Here is a 20,134-nt window from a genome sequence, read left to right on the forward strand (position 1 = left end):
GTATTCGCACACTTTCTCTCATTACCGCGCGTCTAAGCAGTGGGTGGAGAAGCGTCAGCTTGCATGCAACTCACGCGCCGTGTTTGATCACGCAATAAGAAAGCATCCGCCTCACTAGACGTTATTCCTGTGACCTCGGTGATTCAAGTTATTGGAAGTGTCCCCCACAGTACCCATTGTTAGACACTGCTGAGCGCCGACATATTGCGAAGGCGATTGAAACGGTCAGGCAGAACGTTTCGACTCGATTCAGTGTAATTTTTGACGAGACGCCCTCACGTCAGAAAAAAATACGCGACTGTCTGTGCAACGACGATGGTGTAATTGTAGCTGAGCTGTTTCGTGATTGGAAAGAGGGCGAACGCGGACTTGACTGATGGGACTGCGATGCGGCTGAATCTCTACTTCGCAGTCCCATCATGTCCAGCGGTCTCCAAAAGCGAAGTCGGACATGGGCTCTACAGACGTGAAACCGAAGTTATGGGCAACGCAGAAAACAGAACTTGAACTGCCATCGAAATAAATAAATAAATAAATAAATAAATAAATAAATAAATAAATAAATAAATAAATAAATAAATAAATAAATTTTTATTTTGTCGAGCAAGAAGGGAGGCGGAGAGGACAACAACATGCTAAAAAAATACGCTTCAATCCACTCTGTGAAACAGAATTTTGAACATATAGATACTGACTCATTTACCGTTATTTTTATAGACATTCGCACGGACGACGGGACCGCCTCCCCGAGGAGCTCGAGGAAACTAGACACACGTGACGTTTCGACGGGATCGCCACCACGGGATAGCGGAAGGAAAGGAAAGGAGATACGCAAGCGCTTGGAACGCCGACAAAGAGAGGGCGGTGCGAACGTAGGCATGGCCGACGCGGGTCAAAATGCAGTGTCTGTTCTTATCAGCTTAATTTATGATACGGGTTGTATTTGGACCCAAGATATTAAACTTATTTTTGCAAGTTGGCGCAGTGCTGAAGCCTGCTTCATCTCCGCCGCGGGTCGGCCCGGTATTGCACAATCTTCGGGATCGGCCCACAATTTTCGTCTACAGACATGGATCCGCTGGAAACTAGCCATATACAGCTTCGCTATGAAAACTGTCGCACTGAGTTCACCTTGTACATTGCTCAAGGAGAAGCTAGCGCAGGTTTTCGTGTCCCGCAGCAGGAATGGCGGCCGCAGCGACCTGGCATCGAACGTGATACCGCGTCCTCAACGGCAGAATGCCTCTCAGCTGTTGAACCCCTGGTGCAGCTCTATTAGCCAGCAAGTCAGGAAACTGGGCGCTAAAGCTGCACCGCCTTCTCACCCGCTCTATTTTTTTCTAGCAACGAAACGAGCCAGGGGCTCACAATTGCATGTTTGTATGCATGGCGCTAATAGAAAAGAAGGGGGGGGGAAACGAAAAAGGAATTGTTGACGCAGACGAAAATTTGATACCACGTCGTTTCTTCAAATTCATCCAGGGAGGCATATATGCCTCCCTAAGACACCAAGTGGTTAACACGTAACTTCGTAAATTTTTGAAAGACTTCCTAAACATCTAACCCAACGTCTCACTGCAGCGCCGTCGGATATTAGGGCGACGTATGCTGAGCAGCTGAAGAATTCATCATTTACATCATCATCATAATTTAGTTAAAGTTTAAATGCCAAAAGAAGAGCATTAGGGGAGAACACATTCGTAGTTCCTCATAATTACAGTTCGGCATTGAGTTTACATTTCTAAACGACACTTATTGTCAGTGTCTCAACATAAGCAAAAGAATCCGAAATGGAGCCGACCAGTAGTGGTCACCTGTAGGATAAGAGGCGGCGTTTGCAGCCTCTGTCGCCGCCACCTTGACCAAAAAGGGCCAGCCAGATACAACATGCATCGTTCTCGGCCGAAGCAGACAGAGAAAACAAACGACCGAAGTCACGCATGGGCCAGGGCACAATAGAAGCGTTTATTGATTTAAATTAGAGTTGTCACATGTACACGGCTTCAACACAACGTCAGATACCGTCTCTGAAGCTTTTGGCGCCACCGCGACAATGGTGATTTTTTACGTATGCTGTATTTTACATACATTCATAGCGCATGGCCGGCGTCACAGGAGAGACGCCTGGTGGGGATAGGTGACTCGATGTCGTACAGACTTCTTTGTTTGTATCGTGCATGTGGAAAGTTTACACGTGGATGATCTCAATCAAACAAGTGAATGAATGCGCAGAATTACAAAGCAACTGGTGAAGAAAAAAAAAGGAAGCAAAGAGGAGAAACGCGCACACACAAAAAAAAAAGAAAATCAGACGTTTCAGCAAAGGACACATCAGTACAGCACCAAGAGATAGGCTCGAGGTAGACGGCGCGAGGGAGACAAAACGAAATGTACAGGTGCGTTCTACAGAGGCCACGGGGTGTGGCACTCGAGAGACTCGAAAATGTGGCACTGTGATTCACGGGCTCGGAGAACGCTCTTTCAGTTCGCCATGAGGTACTTGGGCAAATACGCCACGAGACACTCTGAAGGCTGCTCTCCGTGCTTTTTTTTTTTTTTTTCGCTACAAGGGTTACCTCGGGAGAAACACTGTCGAACGCGTCTCCCGAGCAGGACAACACACCAACGACACAAGGTAAAACAAAGCAATCATCAACGCATTACACACATACTAGGCGTACAATTATCATCAGCGACACAATTTTTACACTATAAAAAGCGAGCCAGGCGGCTGAGAGAAAATGCATGGGCCAGGTGACTGAACTGGAAAGTGGTCACTCATTACCAAACAAGCCCCGCAATGCTCGAGTCGTTACATTGACCATAAAATCCTAGCAGTGTTTTGGAAACTCAAGTTAAAATTCAGTTTGCTTTCGGGATGAAACCGCAAAACTAGAGAGAGATTCATGCGGCAGTGATGTGTCTGTTTTTGTTATATCGAGACTTGGTGCTTGCATCGACACATGCGCCGCGCAGGGAATTACTAGCCGTTTTTTTTTTTTTTTCTAGCCTACGCCCTAACGCATTTGAGAAGCTTCTGCGATGCCGCTGGGTGAGAGGCCCTGCAAATGAGGTAGCTATTTGGGCCGAGTGACCAACGTCCGAATAAATTTGATCTGTCAGATCATCTTAAGAACGACTCTGATTCTAATTTCAAGCGGCCTTCCGTCTTTGACGGCACGTGGTAGTGGAGAGACCAGGCAGCCCCCGTAAGTTTAGAGGGCCGCGTCATCGCGAAATTTCACCGGTCAAGTCACAAGGTTCGCGTGCAGAGAAGCAGATAAATGTTTTTGCATTACGGCGACATTTTATCCAAACAGGCAATGCTTGCGCGGTATTTCGGCACATTTTTGACAGCACAAACTTACTGACATATGTCGTTGTGTCCTCAAACCTACGACGAGCTTCCGCGACGGAGACGCGCCTCCTTCTTGGTTATGCTGTGCGGAAACTTGAGCCGCAGCAAGTTTAGTCCGCGCTCTCCGGGTGCGCGTTCACATTTCGTGCTCGCCTTCGGAAAACGCCCATTGTGTGACGCCCGAGTAAGAGCATTCGTGAGCCGTGCTGTGGGTTGTCCTAGCGGTTTTGATTCCGATGCGACCAGACGTGACTAGATATCGGCGTGCACTTGGCCACTTGCACTCACGCGCACTGCAGCCGAGCGACTTTGCGGGCAGGTGACTAGGAAAAAGAGAGAATCACCGGCTTAGCGAGTTTCGGGCATCGTTTCCAACACTGGTGTTAGACGCCCGCGATGACACGCTTTGGGCTCTCCTGACGTCGAGATTCAGTGGCTCCACCGGGCCATTGTACACCCATGTCCGCATATAAGTAAAACAAGTCCACCGCAACGACGCCAATGAAGGCATGATTTGAGAGCAGTGGGGTACTGTACGCGCTTACGCGAAACAAAGGCAGACACGTGAACTGCTGTGGCTGGAACAGTCGAGCAACTTATTTGCTTTCAAAGTGAGCATATCGGTGACTGACGAGGGGAAAAAAAATTAAAAAAGACTCATCGGATTCTTTGAGCAGGTCGCGTACCATGTCTATGCCAAAAACAATGCCTATAAAGCGACTAGAAAACGAAAGCCACGCCACTAAAACGAACATTTCACTTGACTAAAGTGCATGCGCGGCAAGTGAGAAGTAACAGGGCGCTTCAGCGAACGCACGACAGCTTGACAACTCGAGGCCCTCTCATTACCGTGACGCGATGCCTTCTAATCTGGTTTCAGCTTTAGACCTGCGTGCGACTGTGTGTAAGCGTTGTCGAGGCGGAAACGTAGAAACTGCAATGCCGTCACAGCGCCAGCAAGCGACACGTCCGAATGGAACACGCACCGGACAGCGTAATCAAAGGCAGAAAAGTGTGCGCAAGTTGAAGAAGAAGCGTAGACGGAGAGGGCGTTGATGAAGAAGTACAGCTTAATTAGCGTTGTTTTTTTTTTATTTAGTCGGTCCATTACTTTAATGTATGAGGTCTACTTAGAAGTAAAAGAAAAGACAAGGATAAAAAGAAGTAATGAAAGCGCGGTCTACAGATTAAAGGGAAAATTAATGTGCCTGCTCTGCAGGCGTTGCGCATCCGTGGGCAATTTTCAACGGGAAGTGCCTCGAGAAAGACGTAATCGGTTTCATATAGTCGTTCCTGCCTCTCCCGCATGTTGCTTGCCAACGCTACAAAGGCGGCCGACTCGCATGCGTGTCGAGTCTCTTGAGCTGCGTTACGGTATGTCGACTAGCCTGTGTGCCCTCAGCCAGCACGGAGTAGAGCCCGTTTCTTTCGAAGCAAAACCACTGTTCACGACGCTGTATATAAATGGCACGTCTGTCATGTATTGAGAAACATAGGTGTGTCGAAGAGAGACAAAAAAGAAGTAATCAACATTTTTTTTCTTCGCAGAAACTATAGCCACGGATCGAAAGAAAGAGAACGCCGAGAATAGCTAAAACAGCGTCGTTATTTTTTACAACGAGGGTGGGTACATAGTGTTGCAGCTGCCATACCTCGACTTCACGTCATACGCACAATGAGACTCTCTGACTTCCCCTTGTTCCCCCAAGTCCTTTCCTCAGCGTGGAGTATCACGCTAGAGGCACTTCACTCAGGCCGACCTCTCCACCTTTCTGCCATTAAAAATTATCTCTCTCTATTTCCGACTCACAAACAAAAATAAAGAGAACAACATCTAGGGCACACGTCAACATCTATACGGGATAAAAAGAGTGAGCATCGCGAGGTGCCGACGCGAGTTTCGTATGTCTATGAATATGTGTATCTATATATTAGGCATCTCGCGTCGACACGCGACCTCACGACCTCAAGCGCTGCCCGCGGCAACTTTTCTCACGCGCGCGAGAGTGCACTTTTTCTGGATTGACAAGGAGAAGGAACAAGCAGGCACGCAGGCACACGCACACTCGTACGCTGATACACCATTCACACGCACCCGTCATCCGCTGTCCACAACCGCAGGCTTTAAGAGTCTCGAGCAAAGTCGAAGCGAGCCACCAACGCCGAAAGTACGTCTTCGCTGACAAAGAAGCCTTCTCCTCAGCGTTCAGCAGACGACCGGGCGTCCTCGAGGCGTTGGCTGGCACGCTTGGCGACGTAGGCCTCGCTTTACACGGCCACAGTGCTGTGTCTAGTGCTGCCACGTGTGCAGGGGCACCGTGAAACCTTCCGGGGGGTGCTTCTGTATAGCAACGTGCTACAGCTGCTAGACCTCCGGCATCTGGCACCGAGCAGCACACTTTCACGGCTTGCGTTAAACATGGCGGCTGTTAACACCGGAGCATAAACTGCTGTACATAAGTTGCGGTCCCTGGGGAACGGGCTTGAATGTGGTATAATACCCAAACATTCAACACATTTTTTTTTCTTCTTTACAAACAACTCTGAAAACAGCTATTTAACGTACCGCCGGGCATCGCACTCATTAATCCTGCCAGAGGAACGCCCGACACGCAATTGCACACCGCCGACGGCACACAGCGGCGTCTCAGCATTAGCTGACGATGCAAGACCTATGAAATCGAAGCAACGCTACATAAAAGACAAAGAATAAAAAGAAAAGAATACACTGTTCAGCGCTGCGCCGCGCGCGAGCAGCAACACTCATAATCTCATAACCAATCGCATGTCCTATGCACCACAGACATTGCACCTATACCTAAGAATGGAATCGAAATTTTTTTTTCAATCGGCATGCAAGGCATAAAGAGAAATAGGTGGACCAAATTCACTATATCTATAACCGTGTAGTTTGCCATTCAGCATTTTATGGTGAAATAAATGTGTGCAGGCCTCCTTCTTGAAGCCACTGTGCTGAGCGCTTTTGTGGCTGCAACGGAAAAATTTTGAGGCACATATTGCCATTCAGAAAAGGTTACTGCGGATATCGCATTCAGCGACCATCATGGAAGAATCCGTCGACCCATCAGAATCCACTCAGCTCAGCAGCAGTGAAGGAGGCAGCGCGTAGCCGGTGATGTGCGTGCTTCAGATCTGTGCTTAACCCATGCCGGCGGGGATGGGGCTTTAAGGTGCTCCCGTAGGCGGAAGCTAATGTACTGCATTAATTAGTCTCTTACAGACAATTTGTGCTGGCCTCCGAAACGTGCTGTGCAAGCTTCTGTTAACGACTGCGTGCATCTAAATTATTGGTGCTCTCTGTGATCTGGTATATGGCTATGTCAGGAGATTGCTCATAAGCGCTGATCGCTTTTAGAATTTTGAGTACGTTAATTGCGTAACGCATGAAGGTCATCAACGAAAATGACTCGTCAACCTCCCTCATACAGCCCATCATCTACATAACAGCCAGTTAGGGGGAACGAAGGTGAGAATAAGACGTATTACTTGCCACACCGAGCTAGTTTCTAGACGGCTGTTATGTTTCGTCCAATTTATTTGCAAAATATCTCCGATGAGAGGGAGTGTCAAACGTTCCGTGCAGTATTCTATTCTTTTCTCCTCAGTAATTCTGAATTATACTCGCTATGTTTAGATGCAGTATAGACCAACAGTACTAGCTGCCAACATTTCTAATTGCATCGAATCAAATGAGTCAGCAACTGCATGCAATTAGTGCATGTGGGGAAATCATTAAGTTAGCTGTGAAGTAGTTTCGCGTCAGCCTGCACATTACCCGGTAAGCACGGTGCCCGCATAGCTAAAACTAAACGGGTGGAAGCAGGGCAGGTTAACTGGTTTCGAGGGTTCTATACCAAATTCGTTTAAGGGGGAGTGGGCGAGGGGGCAGAGTGACTTGCCTCAGACAAGCTAGCCAGCGTTTCGATAGGCGTCCTATCATTCGTCCCGTAATGAGATATGTGTCCTGCCGGACACACATCTCACATGTGCGCTATATCATGAGACATTTGTCCATGGCTGATCCCAATTTCATTCAGGGTGTGTTGCCATCTACCGGCCGCTAAATATTCAAGTTGGATTGGTTTGAAGAGGGCGTTTTATAAAGGCCTAAGCGTCGGCTGCATGCTACAGGATAACCATCGCAAAATCACGCTTTGCTGTCGACGTTGAATGCCTTCTGAAGAGGGTGCAATGCCGGAAAGGAGCAACATTCTTTTGGAAAATGGCGCAGACAATTTCACAGCACTAAGCGCCTTTATCGCACTTCCAGCTAGAGGAATCGGGAGCAGTGAAATTCACCATTAGCCCGCCTCATTTTGCTTTCCAAATTGAAGGAAAGCTGACAATATTATTTTCCACATATGGCAAAATGCACGTCTGGTGGTGCAGGGAACTTGCAATGTTGATCAAACATGGCAATAAAGCAATCTGAAGTGACAACGCGCCAGGGATCTCCAGACCGACTAGAATACACACACACACATACAAACACCGGAACAAAGTGTCGACGAAAAAAAATTCCGACGGACCTCAGTCGTAACCTTGTCATTTCCTGGGCGAAAGTATTTCGTCACGATATGTACTCCTGATTACAAGTAAACTTCCGAAAGGGAGAAAAAAAAGTCTCTTAGAAATGTAACAACGGTAACGTGTTCGTTGTTGCAGCGTGTCTGCCATCAAACAACGTGTCAAAATTTATGTTTGTTTGGACTAGATGAACTTAAATAAAGCTTGAAAGAAGTGGCGTACTTGTAAACTGCGCTTGTGCATTTAGTGGGTACGGAGGGAACTGTCCCAATAGGCAGTGGAGTCTTATCTTTCTACTAGTACCAGTACTAGAGTACTAGCAGTGGTCCTTCCAATTGTGTTTGTATTCGAGGTGAATGTCTGTATGGAGCTGCAAAAGAACGAGAACTGCATCACAAAAGTGATGTTTTTATCCAGCCTAGACATCGGCTATGTAAAAATAATACTACTCCAGCTTTCCGTTGCACAGAAGCGTTAGCCCCAGAAAAGATCGTCGAAAATATCTCATGCACAAACGAGTGACGCGATCACGTGTTCCTAAACCGAAAAATTAATTCAAAAGCAGTTGTATTCATAAATGCGTAGCAAAAGAGGATACGATGCCAAGGCAAAAATGCAATAAATTCTGAAGGCGCTGGCAGATTAGTGTCTACATAGGTAAAGAAATAAAAGATGGTCTTAAAGCTTCTTGAAAGTATTTCTATCATGGCTGTGATTTGACTAGCTTCCACGTTGTTTCATTGGCGTTGACGTAGATTCATCAGAACGTGCTAACAGCAGTGAGCATAGTTTCGCTTGGTTTCTGACATTTCAGGCGTTCACAATAAATGATCTCACGGCTTCGACAGCTTCACTTTGCTAGCCTATCACTGCGAATAGGTGAAATTCGTGAATGCAGTATACTTTGCATATACATGAACCAAGGCCGCCTGTAACAAGAGCATGGTATGTCTGCTTACAGCAGTCTCGCTGGTCATGGCCGCTACAGTGCGGCGAAAAGTGTGATTACAGATAGCAAGGGTGCGAGTGGGAAAGGGGCGCGAAGCATGGACGAACCCTCGTCCGAACGAGGGGAGAACCGCCGGCACGCCGCGAGCGGTCTTGCTCCAACGGACTTTTTTCTTTCTAAATTGACACACTTTCTTTACAGTTCATGACACACAACGGTTGACATGTGCAGTGACACACAAAGCAAGAGAAAACGCAGTGGCAGCTTTCCTCCTCCCTTTTTGTCGCGTTCTTAGTGACAACGCACGAAGGGGGCACGCTAGGCGTGTGTGTGTGCGTGTGCGCGTGAGCACGCTTGATGCATTTGCGACGACAGCACTACAGAAATCTCACTGCTGTACAGGCAACGCCACCACAGTTTGCAACAGCATGGCGGAGCGATTTAGTCAGCTACGCGTTGGTACATCAAGGCGCGCCATGGCTGCTCCAACCGGATATTATCGCTCGCTGCGACCACTTTCTTCCTAACAGCAGCCATAACCTTGGTTACAGTTAACCGAAAATAACATGTCCCTGTTTGGCTCAAAATAAACAGAAATACCTTTTTGACACAATATAACAAACATTTGCGGCATACACAGCATCGGTCTTCGCGAACACAAGACCACAAAGAAATTTTAAAAAATGAGATTCAGCAGACGTAGTGCAGTAGTGTACTGCGTTTTCCGCAACGTTTGCGCGAGCGCCAGACACCAAGAGTCTCTGCGGTGCTTTTGCGTTCGTAGCACTCTGGCGAAGCGAAGAAAATGATGACTTGCGTCCTACGATGATGCAAACAAGAACAGGGCCGTCCTTTACCTCTAAATCAAACACAGAATCGCCAAACATCCTGCAGGGGCGGCCAGTCTGCGAGCGCAGCAAAGTTCGTTCCTGCTGTAGAACTTGCTGCAGCCGTAGGGTGCGTAGAACGTAGTTCCTATCGGGCCTTGAACAAGCGCAGTCTGATCTCTGCTCTGCCCAGGAGCAAGCGTACGCTCACCGAGGACGCCCTCGACATGCCTTTTCGCAGCGACCCGTACACAGAGGGCATTTACGCACGCGCACTATCTTGGGAGCACCTCGCTCGCTGCGGCGCCCCCGGTGGTCGGCGGCCGGGGCTGCAGGTGGCGATGATGGCATCAGCGCTGTTAGTGGCGCGAGTCCACCTTGCCTTCTAGCCTGCGGGGCGGCGTGGGACTGCGCTTGCCGACAGGGCCTCCGCCGCTGCTGCTGGGGCTCGAGGACGGCTGGCCGCACACGCGATGGTGGTTCTCCCAGTCCTTGTGCTGGCAGAAGGCACCGCAGTAGCGCGCCACATTGCAGCCGCTGCATGTCTCGTTTGCCTTGCGTCCGCAGTTCCAGCAGTTCTGCTTTAAGGGGTCGAAAAACCAAGGAGACCAGGTTAAATACACATCCGTTCCTCAGTGGTCTTGGCCCGACCACAGGCGCTTCCGCAAGCCCCGTTGGAAGGGACGAATGCTGGAAGCGGCGCACTCACCTCGGTTGAGTCCTCCTGGTGGTTGACGGCGGCCAGCGCCTCCTCCGCCGCCTGGCGTCGCGCCTCACCCAGCAGCCGCTCCATCTTGGTGCGCTCAGCTGCCACCAGCTCGCTGGCCTTGGATTCAGCGGCCGACACGGCCTTCTGCAGCTCAGCCACGGCCTGCCGCTTGACCTCGTTCACCGCCTCCTCTGCAAGAACGCGACACGTACTTCTCAGCGCTGCTGCAGTGGCTGCAACCCTGTTCGAAGTTTTCCAAGAACTTTCTTCTAACCCTATTTGAAGAAGGTTCAAACAGGGTTCGAAACCAAGCCTCAATCTAGATGGAGTAAGTGTAAGTCAGATGAAAATCGATAAAAATTCGATACGAACTCAGTGGATGGTGTGTTTTGAAGGGAGATCTTATCCTTTACATGAAACTGCTGTTCCTTGAAAGTTTTATGTGTTAGCTTTAGTGTTTCGGCCTTCCCGTGCTCTCGTTCATTACCTTGCCATGTTGTGACACACTGCTAATCGTGTCGAACCGAACTGCAACCTCCAAGCGCACACTGGCCAATGGGAGTCGATAGGAATCCTAGGAAATTCAATGCATCAAACTTAGACGATGTCCATGGAAGACCCCTCACAAGTTTGCCTCTTTTCCGCGTTCGCTTTACCAACCTGCCAAAAAACCAACGCTTTCTGCTGCTTATGCTGTGTCCGCGACCACAGTTCTTAAAGGGCACTTCACATCACAAATAATGGGTAAAGCCTTCCACGTTCTTGAAAGGCCATCATGACTCCATGCTAATACCCGGGGTCGGTCGCCGAGCTAAACGTGTCCACGGCCCACGTTGCAGGACGGCCACAACTTAGGCATCGACTGTTTCTCTGCAAACCGCTATTTGGCGCTGACAGCTTGCCGCGCACTGGAGCGGCGCACGGTCCAAGTGAAATGATGGGTTTTAACGTCCAAAGAGAGCATGCGGTCTGTGACAGACGTCGTAGTGGATTCTTTAAAACTGATGGTAGCGCTAAAAAGGACGGACACACGATGAAAAGACGACACGACGACGAGGAAACGCTACTGACAACTGGTTTATTTTTCGAAAAAAGTTCTATATTTAAAAGAATCACAACACATACGCACAACCGAACTGCACAAGCCTTCTTTATCGCCATATCGAAAAGAATGCATCACCAACTAGCCCAGCACCAAGTTTTATTGTCGTAGTGGATGGTTGCCGATTTATTTTCATCAACGTGGGTTATTTAACGTAACCCTAAGTCGAAGTACACAATATTTTTTTGTTTTTGTTTTTGTTGGACTGCGGCTATTGGTGTCGCGATTCTACCTGCCGACGTCGTACTCAGCAACACAATGGCACCAAGCTACCACGGTGGTTAACCATCACGGGGAGGACAACACGCATCTATCTCGAAGTATTAATAAACAGCGAAGACAAAGAAATAGAAAAAGAGCACCAACAAAGGAAGACAGTCCATCTCGTGTGCCATACTTTCGCATTGTTTCATTCAATATGCAAGCGCACCTGGCTCGCTCTGCACTGTTCGTTACTTCTAGAGGACACGTGATACTTATGCTGCCGGCATATCAATAAACAAGCATTTCCCACTTAAACCTAAGAGATGAATAAAGAAGCTGCAACGTTCTCTATACGTGCGTTTAATAGCCAGACATGTCCCCTGCCATCCAATATGGAATCTGTCGCACGCAAGCGGAAGACAATAAAAGAAAGCACAGCTGTGGCGCTCATTGTGCCGGTCCTTTCTGTAATGCGAAGCTCCAATTTGTTAAAGGTAACGCGTGAATGTGTGGCCATCGGTACCGGAGGCACCAACTCGTAATAACCAACTGCATTATTGGCGATACTGTCCATCCGCCCAATCTCAGAGAACCAGCGCTCAACGTGTGCTTATTATCAGCATTTAATTTGCCGCTATTCTTGCGTACGAAGGACATTAGGCAGTTTTAGGTATTGTACACCCAAAGTTAAGGGACGCCAACCACCGGGCGTACAAAAGCGCGTATGTATGTATGTATGTATGTATGTATGTATGTATGTATGTATGTATGTATGTATGTATGTATGTATGTATGTATGTATGTATGTATGTATGTATGTATGTATGTATGTATATGTATGTATGTATGTATGTATGTATGTATGTATGTATGTATGTATGTATGTATGTATGTATGTATGTATGTATGTATGTCCATCTAGATTGCTGCGAAGAAGATAAATGCTACTCCATGCAATTCGGCGCGAAGTGCATTTACTCTCCACATCCTGGATCCCGTTGCAGTCTTTTGCTCCGGGAGCCTTATCGTATCTTTTGCTAATTACTGTGCGTTGAAGCGATAAGTAGGTGGGGGGAACGTGGACGTCAAACAATATGTGGCTGAGGGCTCTCGGGCGACTCGCGGAAAGCTCACCTGCGCGACGCCGGACCTCGGAGACCCTGTCGATCTCGGCGGCCGACTTGTAGTGCGCCATGAGGTCCCGTTTCTTGAGGTCGTAGTCGACGTCCAGGTGGCGCCGGCTGCCCGTCCAGACGGAAGCTGCGAAATCGGGCCGCTCCGCTTGGCTGCGGTGCTGCAGGATGGCGATGGCGCGCTTCGTCTTCTCAACCATGCCCAGTATGCAGTTCAGCATCTGCGCACCAGAGAAGCAGCGCGTGTTCCCACACTGCGAAGCTAATGACCACGCACCTGCTGCGGCTCTTCGCGTTATACGATGCTCGGAAACGGCAACTCTCTCTCTCTTTTTGGCTCTGGAATCTCTGGTCTTGGCGTGATCTTGAATACATTTGCGCTTCAAGTGGAATGCTAATGTGTTGAGAGCGATAGATACTGTGAAATGTCTACTGCAACTCCCTGATAACATGTTAGCTTGCTGCAGCGAAGCACAGAATTATAGGACGCGCAGTCTTTCGTTACGCGACTTAATTCCATTTTACTTGTGATATGACGAAGTTGGAAATATCGCTTCTTAAACAAAATTTTAGGATACCAATGTTAAGGGTAGTGTGACGGCTTCTTGTGGGCGTCAGTGAAAGGTAAAATAAAAATAATAAACTTACGCATTATTCCATTCACCCTATCACGCCACTGACAGCACTCTTAGACTTTTTATAGGCAGTCTGTCCCCGACCTCTCTGTTTATACATAAAAAAAGACGTTATCTCTTAGTAGCATGCTGGCAAAGCAGAGGTCACCAACGAATAATTATACATGGTGTCCCAGCTAACTTTAGCCAGAGTTTAAAAATATGCAAATGCCACGTAGCTGGACAGAACAAAGGTAATGTTGTTTGCCGTTGCTTGGACATACTCAAACCATCTTTTTTCATTCCGCCTACTTAGATAATTAGACTTATTTAATTAATCAACTTGTCAAGTATTATAGTTAGATGAAAAGTGTCAGTGAGAAATTGTAGAGCGACCTGAAAAACTCTCGATACGGCTTTCTGTTTCTCAATACGCGCTACATGGAAGTGTTTTCCCGAGCGTGAAAGAAGCCCGCAAATGCACGCAAAATTGCCGCGCGACTGGCCGCTCGAGGCACATTGCGTATATTCGCGGGCTTCTTTCACGCTCGGAAAAACACTTTTATGAAGCACGCATGGAGCAACAGACAGCTGTATCGGGAGTTTTTCAGGTCGCTCTACAATTTTCTGACTGACACTTTTCATCTAACTAAAATATTTGACAAGTTGATTAATTAAATAAGACTAATTATCTAAGTAGGCGGAATGAAAAAAGATAGCTTGAGTATCTCCAAGCGACGGAAAACAACGTTACCTTTGTTCTGTCCAGCTACGGGGCATTTGAGTATTTTTAAACTTTGGCTAAAGTTACTTGGGACACCCTGTAGAGTCGAAGGCAAGGGAATGCAAAACACATTTTCTTGTATACCAGCATTCCCGTCTTTTGCAGGGATTAGAAATTACAGTGACATCGCGCTCTGAATGTCTTGACAGTTGAATTTAGTAGCATTGAATTTAGTACTCACAGTGTTGATGTTCTTCCACTCATCCTCCATGTCGCGGTCCTCGGGGTAATCCCTGTGCAGCATTCCTAGCGATAAGGAACAAGACAGCGTGCCATTTAAATTTCGGTACAGTGAACGTGCACTGTTATCAAAAATGGCCTCTTCAGGCACGCTCCGCGTAGGCATCGCGCAAAGCTAGCGATGACATGTTGAAATTCGGCTCCTAATGCGGCCTGCTGCGACGAGGTACTTCTTGCGACGCCACTGGCCGTTGTAGAGTGTTAACACAGATCACTTTCTTTCACCTTGTGACATACCAGAAGCATGAGGGCAACAAGACAGCTCTTTCTTTGCGAGGTTAAATCGCTAGCTTGTAGCATTCTAAGTGTATACATAGCTTATAACTCAATAACATACTCGGCTTTATCAAGGTATGCGACCGGAGTAGTTAATAATTCATTAGAGAAACAGCGCGCAAGCCGACAGAAGATTACTACGAACAAGAGGGCGGGGGGGGGGGGCGATTTCATATCTTAGTTGGGTGTCCCGCGCTTGTACCTGTCTCTCCTCTCAATCTTCCGTCCGCTGGTGCACTGTACTTATAATCTAACTTAAGACCGCTGACGTGTATGCAAATGATGTCAGTCGTTATAACAGATTCATATTAACCTTCTATTGATTTTGTTCCTTCTGCAGCTTTCTTCCTAGAAAGGTAAAAAAAGAAAGAAAGCTAGGCCACAACTTAGTACCGCTACCTCTCCAAGTATGCAATCGCACATTTAGATTGTGGTGACTGCGACGTCTCGACGGCTTTCGCGCGCGCGCGTCACGGGTGACCTTGCACACTGTGATTTATCTAAGTGTCGTTTCTGCACATCGTACAAACTTGCGATTTCGTGCACGCTGTAGGACGCTAGAGTGCGCTCAACGCACTTCGAGTTTTCTGTCGGATACCTACCAAAGTGGGCGAAGTCCGCCTATAAGGTCACAAGAAAACGCACGGCCGATGGTGGGGCCGAACTTGCGTGCACCAGCAGAGCAGCCCAATGCTCGAACCGTCGGGCCGCGGTCGCACGCACGATTCTCTCGCGTAAAACTGTCGCGCGTGCGTGAAGTGCCAGTTTCTCGCATTCTGCCCTCGTTGCCGCCAGCGCTAAGAGACGCTTTATGTGACTGCACTGCCTTCGGGATCGACCTATATTTTTTTCGTCAGACGGATACATATAGGTGGGTGTAGTCAGCCTTAATGCTGTCGCATTAAAACGGTCGGCAGACGTCAACGGCGCATGCGTGGTGACTTCTCTATACTGTTCGAAGGCCCCATCTCCGGTGCAGTCGCGTGGGCGATGCCAACATGTTTTAAACATGTTTAAACATAGGGGCCACTGGCTTGCGACCGTCGTTAGCATTCAGTCATATAACCATAACTTAGGATGCACGGGCAGAGCCAGTGGGCGCATGTATACATTAACGTACTACTTTTTTCTTCAATATCCGCCTCTCCAAATAATAAACTTTGGAAGACAACTTGCGAAGGTTCGTCTGAATACATTTGTATTTTTTGAAAAGACTGCTGCTATATTTGCTGCTTGCCTATTTACTTTCTTTTCTTTTTCAAATGCGTAGTTCAGATTTAAGTGAATAAAACCGAAATTGAATAGGGTAGTTTTTTGTAACTGCGCTTTTTCTAGACATGCAGGACGGCCAATCTTGCCGATGGACACATGAAACGATAATGACGCTATTCCACGTTTTGTGGCTGACACACTTGAGCCATTAACACTGACTAAGCTTAAACGGCTTGTATTGGCGACACAGCACGCTAAAGCTGCTGCGCTCTTCGCCTGTAGTATTTTTGCCAATCTTTCTCCAGTGTATAGTGGAAAACCAGACTCGCTGTTCTAGTTAAGCTCCCGGCATTTCCGCCTTCTTTTACACGTCTCTCTTCGTTAGCTAGTATTAATAACACGAGCACATCTGCGCACGTCATACGATGGATGGACCAATTTTGTCGCGTGCAACCCCGGATTGAACGAACGCCGGCCACACCTGTTTTCGTGAGACCACGTTTTGCAGTTCGCGCACCTTTTTTTTTTTTCCCGAGCCAACGACGCCACTCGAGACCACGAACTAGTCCAGCCAATGCCTCGTGAGGAACGCAAGGCTTAGAGGTTCGGTGCCGTAACCTCACGCTAACTGTACCGACGGTCATGCATCCAAATGAGGTCTACTGCAAGCAAGCGGCGGAGCTTATAGCCGTCATACTTTCGTCGCGCCGTGCTTGGCAGTGGAAAGAAGCTAGCCTGACGTCACGTAGTCCAGCGCACAGACTTTGTGTTACTATAGAGAATAAGCCACTGGCCTAGCTCGCAAGAAGTGGGCCGTACATACCGTAGCAAGGCCTATAGAAATCTCTGTCGAGGCGATCGTAGCGGTCGTAGCGGTCCCGGAATAGCGGCGCCGACGCTTCCTCAAAGCGGAAGGCGGCCGGCGGCGGGTGGGCGGCGTGCGCACCAACACCGGGGCTGAGCCTCGCCGTCCCGGGACTCGCCGAGAGTGGCTGGTGGCGCTTGGCCGCCGGGGGGCCGCCTTCCTCCAGGACCACCGCTGCAGCGACCGCTGACGCCGCGTGGCCGTTCTCCTTCGGCCGACTGCGATGCAGAAACGAGACGAGCATTAGATCTCGCCCCAGGGGCTGCTGAGGACGGCTGCGTGGAAGCAACTTTCCGATCACTACTGCGTTAATAGAGCCAGACAAAAAGACCAAGAAGGAGAGGAGGATACTGCACTGCTTAAACCGTACGCGCAATAACTGTAGCTGCGGGGAAACAATCGCCCATCTTCTCTATCATACCCAAAAGTTCTCTTACGTAAAGGTGTTTCCTCACTGGAAGGTGATCGGGTGCACACCACAAGTGCTGGAGGACACGCCACAATAGACAAGTGCAGAGGGAACGTAAAAAATTGTGAAAGCGGGCTCAGTTCCTGGTTTACGGGAAGCTCATCAGCGTCAGGCCCCACCCCACATGCCATTGGCTGGTTGCGACTGGTTCCAAAACGCCTGGCGAATTTTTCGCGTTACCGGTGTTATAAGTATATAGCCCAGGAATTTATCGATGCGGTGCTGGTATGGCGGAAAAGCGCTTATGGCACCGACAGACTAGACGGCAGAAAGCAAACCACCCCCGAACACACCAGCACGTGCTCTTTTGAATTGCCAGTGAAGCCCAGACAACACTGAACTAGCCATCGTCTGGTCGGATGTTCCTCATTCTTTCTTGCTATTAGGATTTTTCTTTTTTTATTCGAAAGCATCAGATGGCTCGGTGAGCGAAAAAGCCGGCGTCTGTCGTCTGGACAAGCGAAACGCGGCACCTAAATTACCGTCAACTATGCTGCCACGTCACGAGCGCGCCTCGACGGAGCAGAGTGGGCGAAAGGGAAAACCTGCTGTGCGGATAGCGCACCAGGTGTTGCGTGGGGGCATCGCCGCCCTCGCTCTCGGACGCCTGTGTTATCTGCGCGTTCCTTGTCGGCGCGAGCTCTCGCTTGCGTTCAAACTGCGCCTCCGATACGGCCAAATCAAAATGCGCCAAGCCAAGCGTCTCAATGTGCTCGCCTGACCGCGAGTTCATAACTCGAAGGGCCGCTCATCGGCGTTCCAGTGGACATTAATGTTTCCGCATTCACAACTCATAAGAAGTGCTTAGGTGTCCTCGGATTTTTTCGGCAGAAAAGAATTCCTGTGCATCACGCTAATGAAAAAGAAACGTTGAGAAATGAAAACACTCCTTGGAGTACCTGTCTTGTTAAGTTATAAAGCAATATAATAGTTCTTACGGGGAGCATATTCCTTATCTTATGGTCATACCAACGGTAAGGAACACCGTCGGCTGTACTTATGCTTATTCGCTGTCAAATTCATTTTGAAGGAACATCATTAATTTTCATAGAACCAACAATTTCTTTATGACACAGCCTAAGTGCACATCTAATGGTCTGCATTAAATAAAATATTAGCTCTGTTTCAATATATATTTTCTGCCTTTATGGTCCGTGGCTGCTCGTCTTCGCACCTGCAAGCGATTCATTAGCTTTCTTTTTATTATGTCTTTCGAACATATCTACGACTGAAATGCACGTGTAGTCCAGTGTAAGAAATGAAGAAACGATATTGTTAATACTACGCACAGTAACGCCATCGGATGTTGTTTGGTCACTATGCGCTAACGTTGTTGTACGTGCATTAACTGTTTTGCTCCTTCTGCTAAAAGCAAATGCAGTGAAGTGACATATGCGTCTGGGCATCTGGTTTGAAACGTCCTCAGGTGCGTAAAAAGCTAAAGAATTCTGTGACGTTGATGTTGACAAACATTAGCTAACAAGGCCTCAAGATCTCTCCAGAAAAATGCGCGTTAATCGCGTTTAGCCGGAAGCCAATGACTTCGTACGCCATATCTACCAACGGACAAAATATCTCTTATGTCATGAAGTACAGATTCTTAGGGGTCATCAACGATCGTGACCTCCGTTGGAGTCACCACATGGCCTACATAAAGAAAAGCGCCTGACAGCCATTTCTAATTTATTCAAACTTCTTGGAGTAAAAACCTGGGGTACTTCAGTACACACGATGATGCAACTGTATAGGACGCTCTTCCTTGGGTGTCTACGATACAGCTTACCAGTGCTGACCAATAAGTGCAGAGCTAACATTTGTACAATCGAAAGTGCTCAGGCTCAGGTAGGGTTGGTCTGCGGTTGCTGCGATGTACCTCCACAGCAGGAAAGATTGCAATTACACGTGACTATCGAGCTACGACTAAAATTGTTACGGAAGTGATCAGAGAACACGTCAGGCACCTTGCTCACGCCCATTTCCACCATCTCGCCTCACTTCCAGACGACCGACCACGTGCCTCTTTTTTGTCAGACGATACTGCCTTATCATGTACACTTTCCATCAGTTTACGCCACTACAGTGAGAGTTTTATTTCCCCCTTGGTGCTTGGCTCAGCCACACGTTCGACTGACAGTACCGGGACTTCGGAAGAAGGCACAGCTCTCAAACGACTTTCGTTGCTCTTGCTGTATGAAAAATACAACGAATATACCCATCTGTACACTGATGATTCAAGCACCATGGACGAGTCTGCTGAATCAGTCATTTTTGCTACGAAAATCACCACCGCAAAGTTTAAGACATTCCATTAGACGACATCGACAGTCACGGAGTTTGCATCCCTTCGTAGCGCACTTCGTCTGATTCGTGAGGCACCGCTCCAAAAATTGAGTGTTTTTGAGTGTCTCTAAGGCAGCTCTAACATTGATTGATTTCCGCTTTACGCCATGGACTCTACCAACAACCATTTCTACAAATCCTAGAGCTCCTTCATCGGCTCGTCGAGCATGGACACGACGTCACATTTCAGTGGCTCCCAGGTCACTGTGGCCTAATGGGCAACGTTGATGAAGCTGTTCGATCTGCTCATGAATAGGGTGCGCAGAAACCGATATCACTGTCATGAACAAACGGAGCGGCGAAATTTCAAGTGCTTGCGAATGATTCCCCACAATCGTCGTGGAACACACCTAGTTTCTAGCACGGACGTCTACATCGACTGGACCCGTGTCTTCGACTTCGTCCTCCGCCTAGACTATCCCGACACGAGACAACAGTACTTTGCCGACTGTGGCTTGGCATCGCTTCTACAAAAAAAAAAAAAAATAATTTGCTTTCGACATT

The 20,134-nt window shown here is 48.2% G+C and overlaps 1 protein-coding gene and 1 pseudogene across 9 annotated transcripts in view; one reads left to right on the forward strand and one right to left on the reverse strand.

Annotated features, from left to right (window-relative positions):
* The first annotated feature begins 878 nt into the window (after positions 1–878).
* Positions 879–1,057, forward strand: LOC142568428 (U2 spliceosomal RNA; annotated as a pseudogene).
* Positions 1,058–1,944: 887 nt separating this feature from the next.
* Positions 1,945–20,134, reverse strand: part of nvy (CBFA2/RUNX1 partner transcriptional co-repressor nervy) — a 205,692-nt gene continuing 187,502 nt past the window's right edge. For 8 of the 9 annotated variants that reach the window (XM_075702299.1, XM_075702289.1, XM_075702331.1 and 5 more), the window contains 5 exons: positions 16,780–17,039; positions 14,410–14,474; positions 12,832–13,051; positions 10,392–10,582; positions 1,945–10,263 (listed from right to left, as the gene is read on the reverse strand). In XM_075702299.1, the coding sequence (XP_075558414.1) occupies positions 10,042–10,263; positions 10,392–10,582; positions 12,832–13,051; positions 14,410–14,474; positions 16,780–17,039 (958 nt within the window). In that variant the 3' untranslated portion in view covers positions 1,945–10,041. The remainder of the gene's footprint in view (positions 10,264–10,391; positions 10,583–12,831; positions 13,052–14,409; positions 14,475–16,779; positions 17,040–20,134) is intronic. The other variant, XM_075702306.1, reaches the window with a different exon arrangement.

The sequence above is a fragment of the Dermacentor variabilis genome, chromosome 1 (assembly GCF_050947875.1).
Source record: "Dermacentor variabilis isolate Ectoservices chromosome 1, ASM5094787v1, whole genome shotgun sequence".
In the NCBI taxonomy this organism is placed as follows: Eukaryota; Metazoa; Arthropoda; class Arachnida; order Ixodida; family Ixodidae; genus Dermacentor; species Dermacentor variabilis.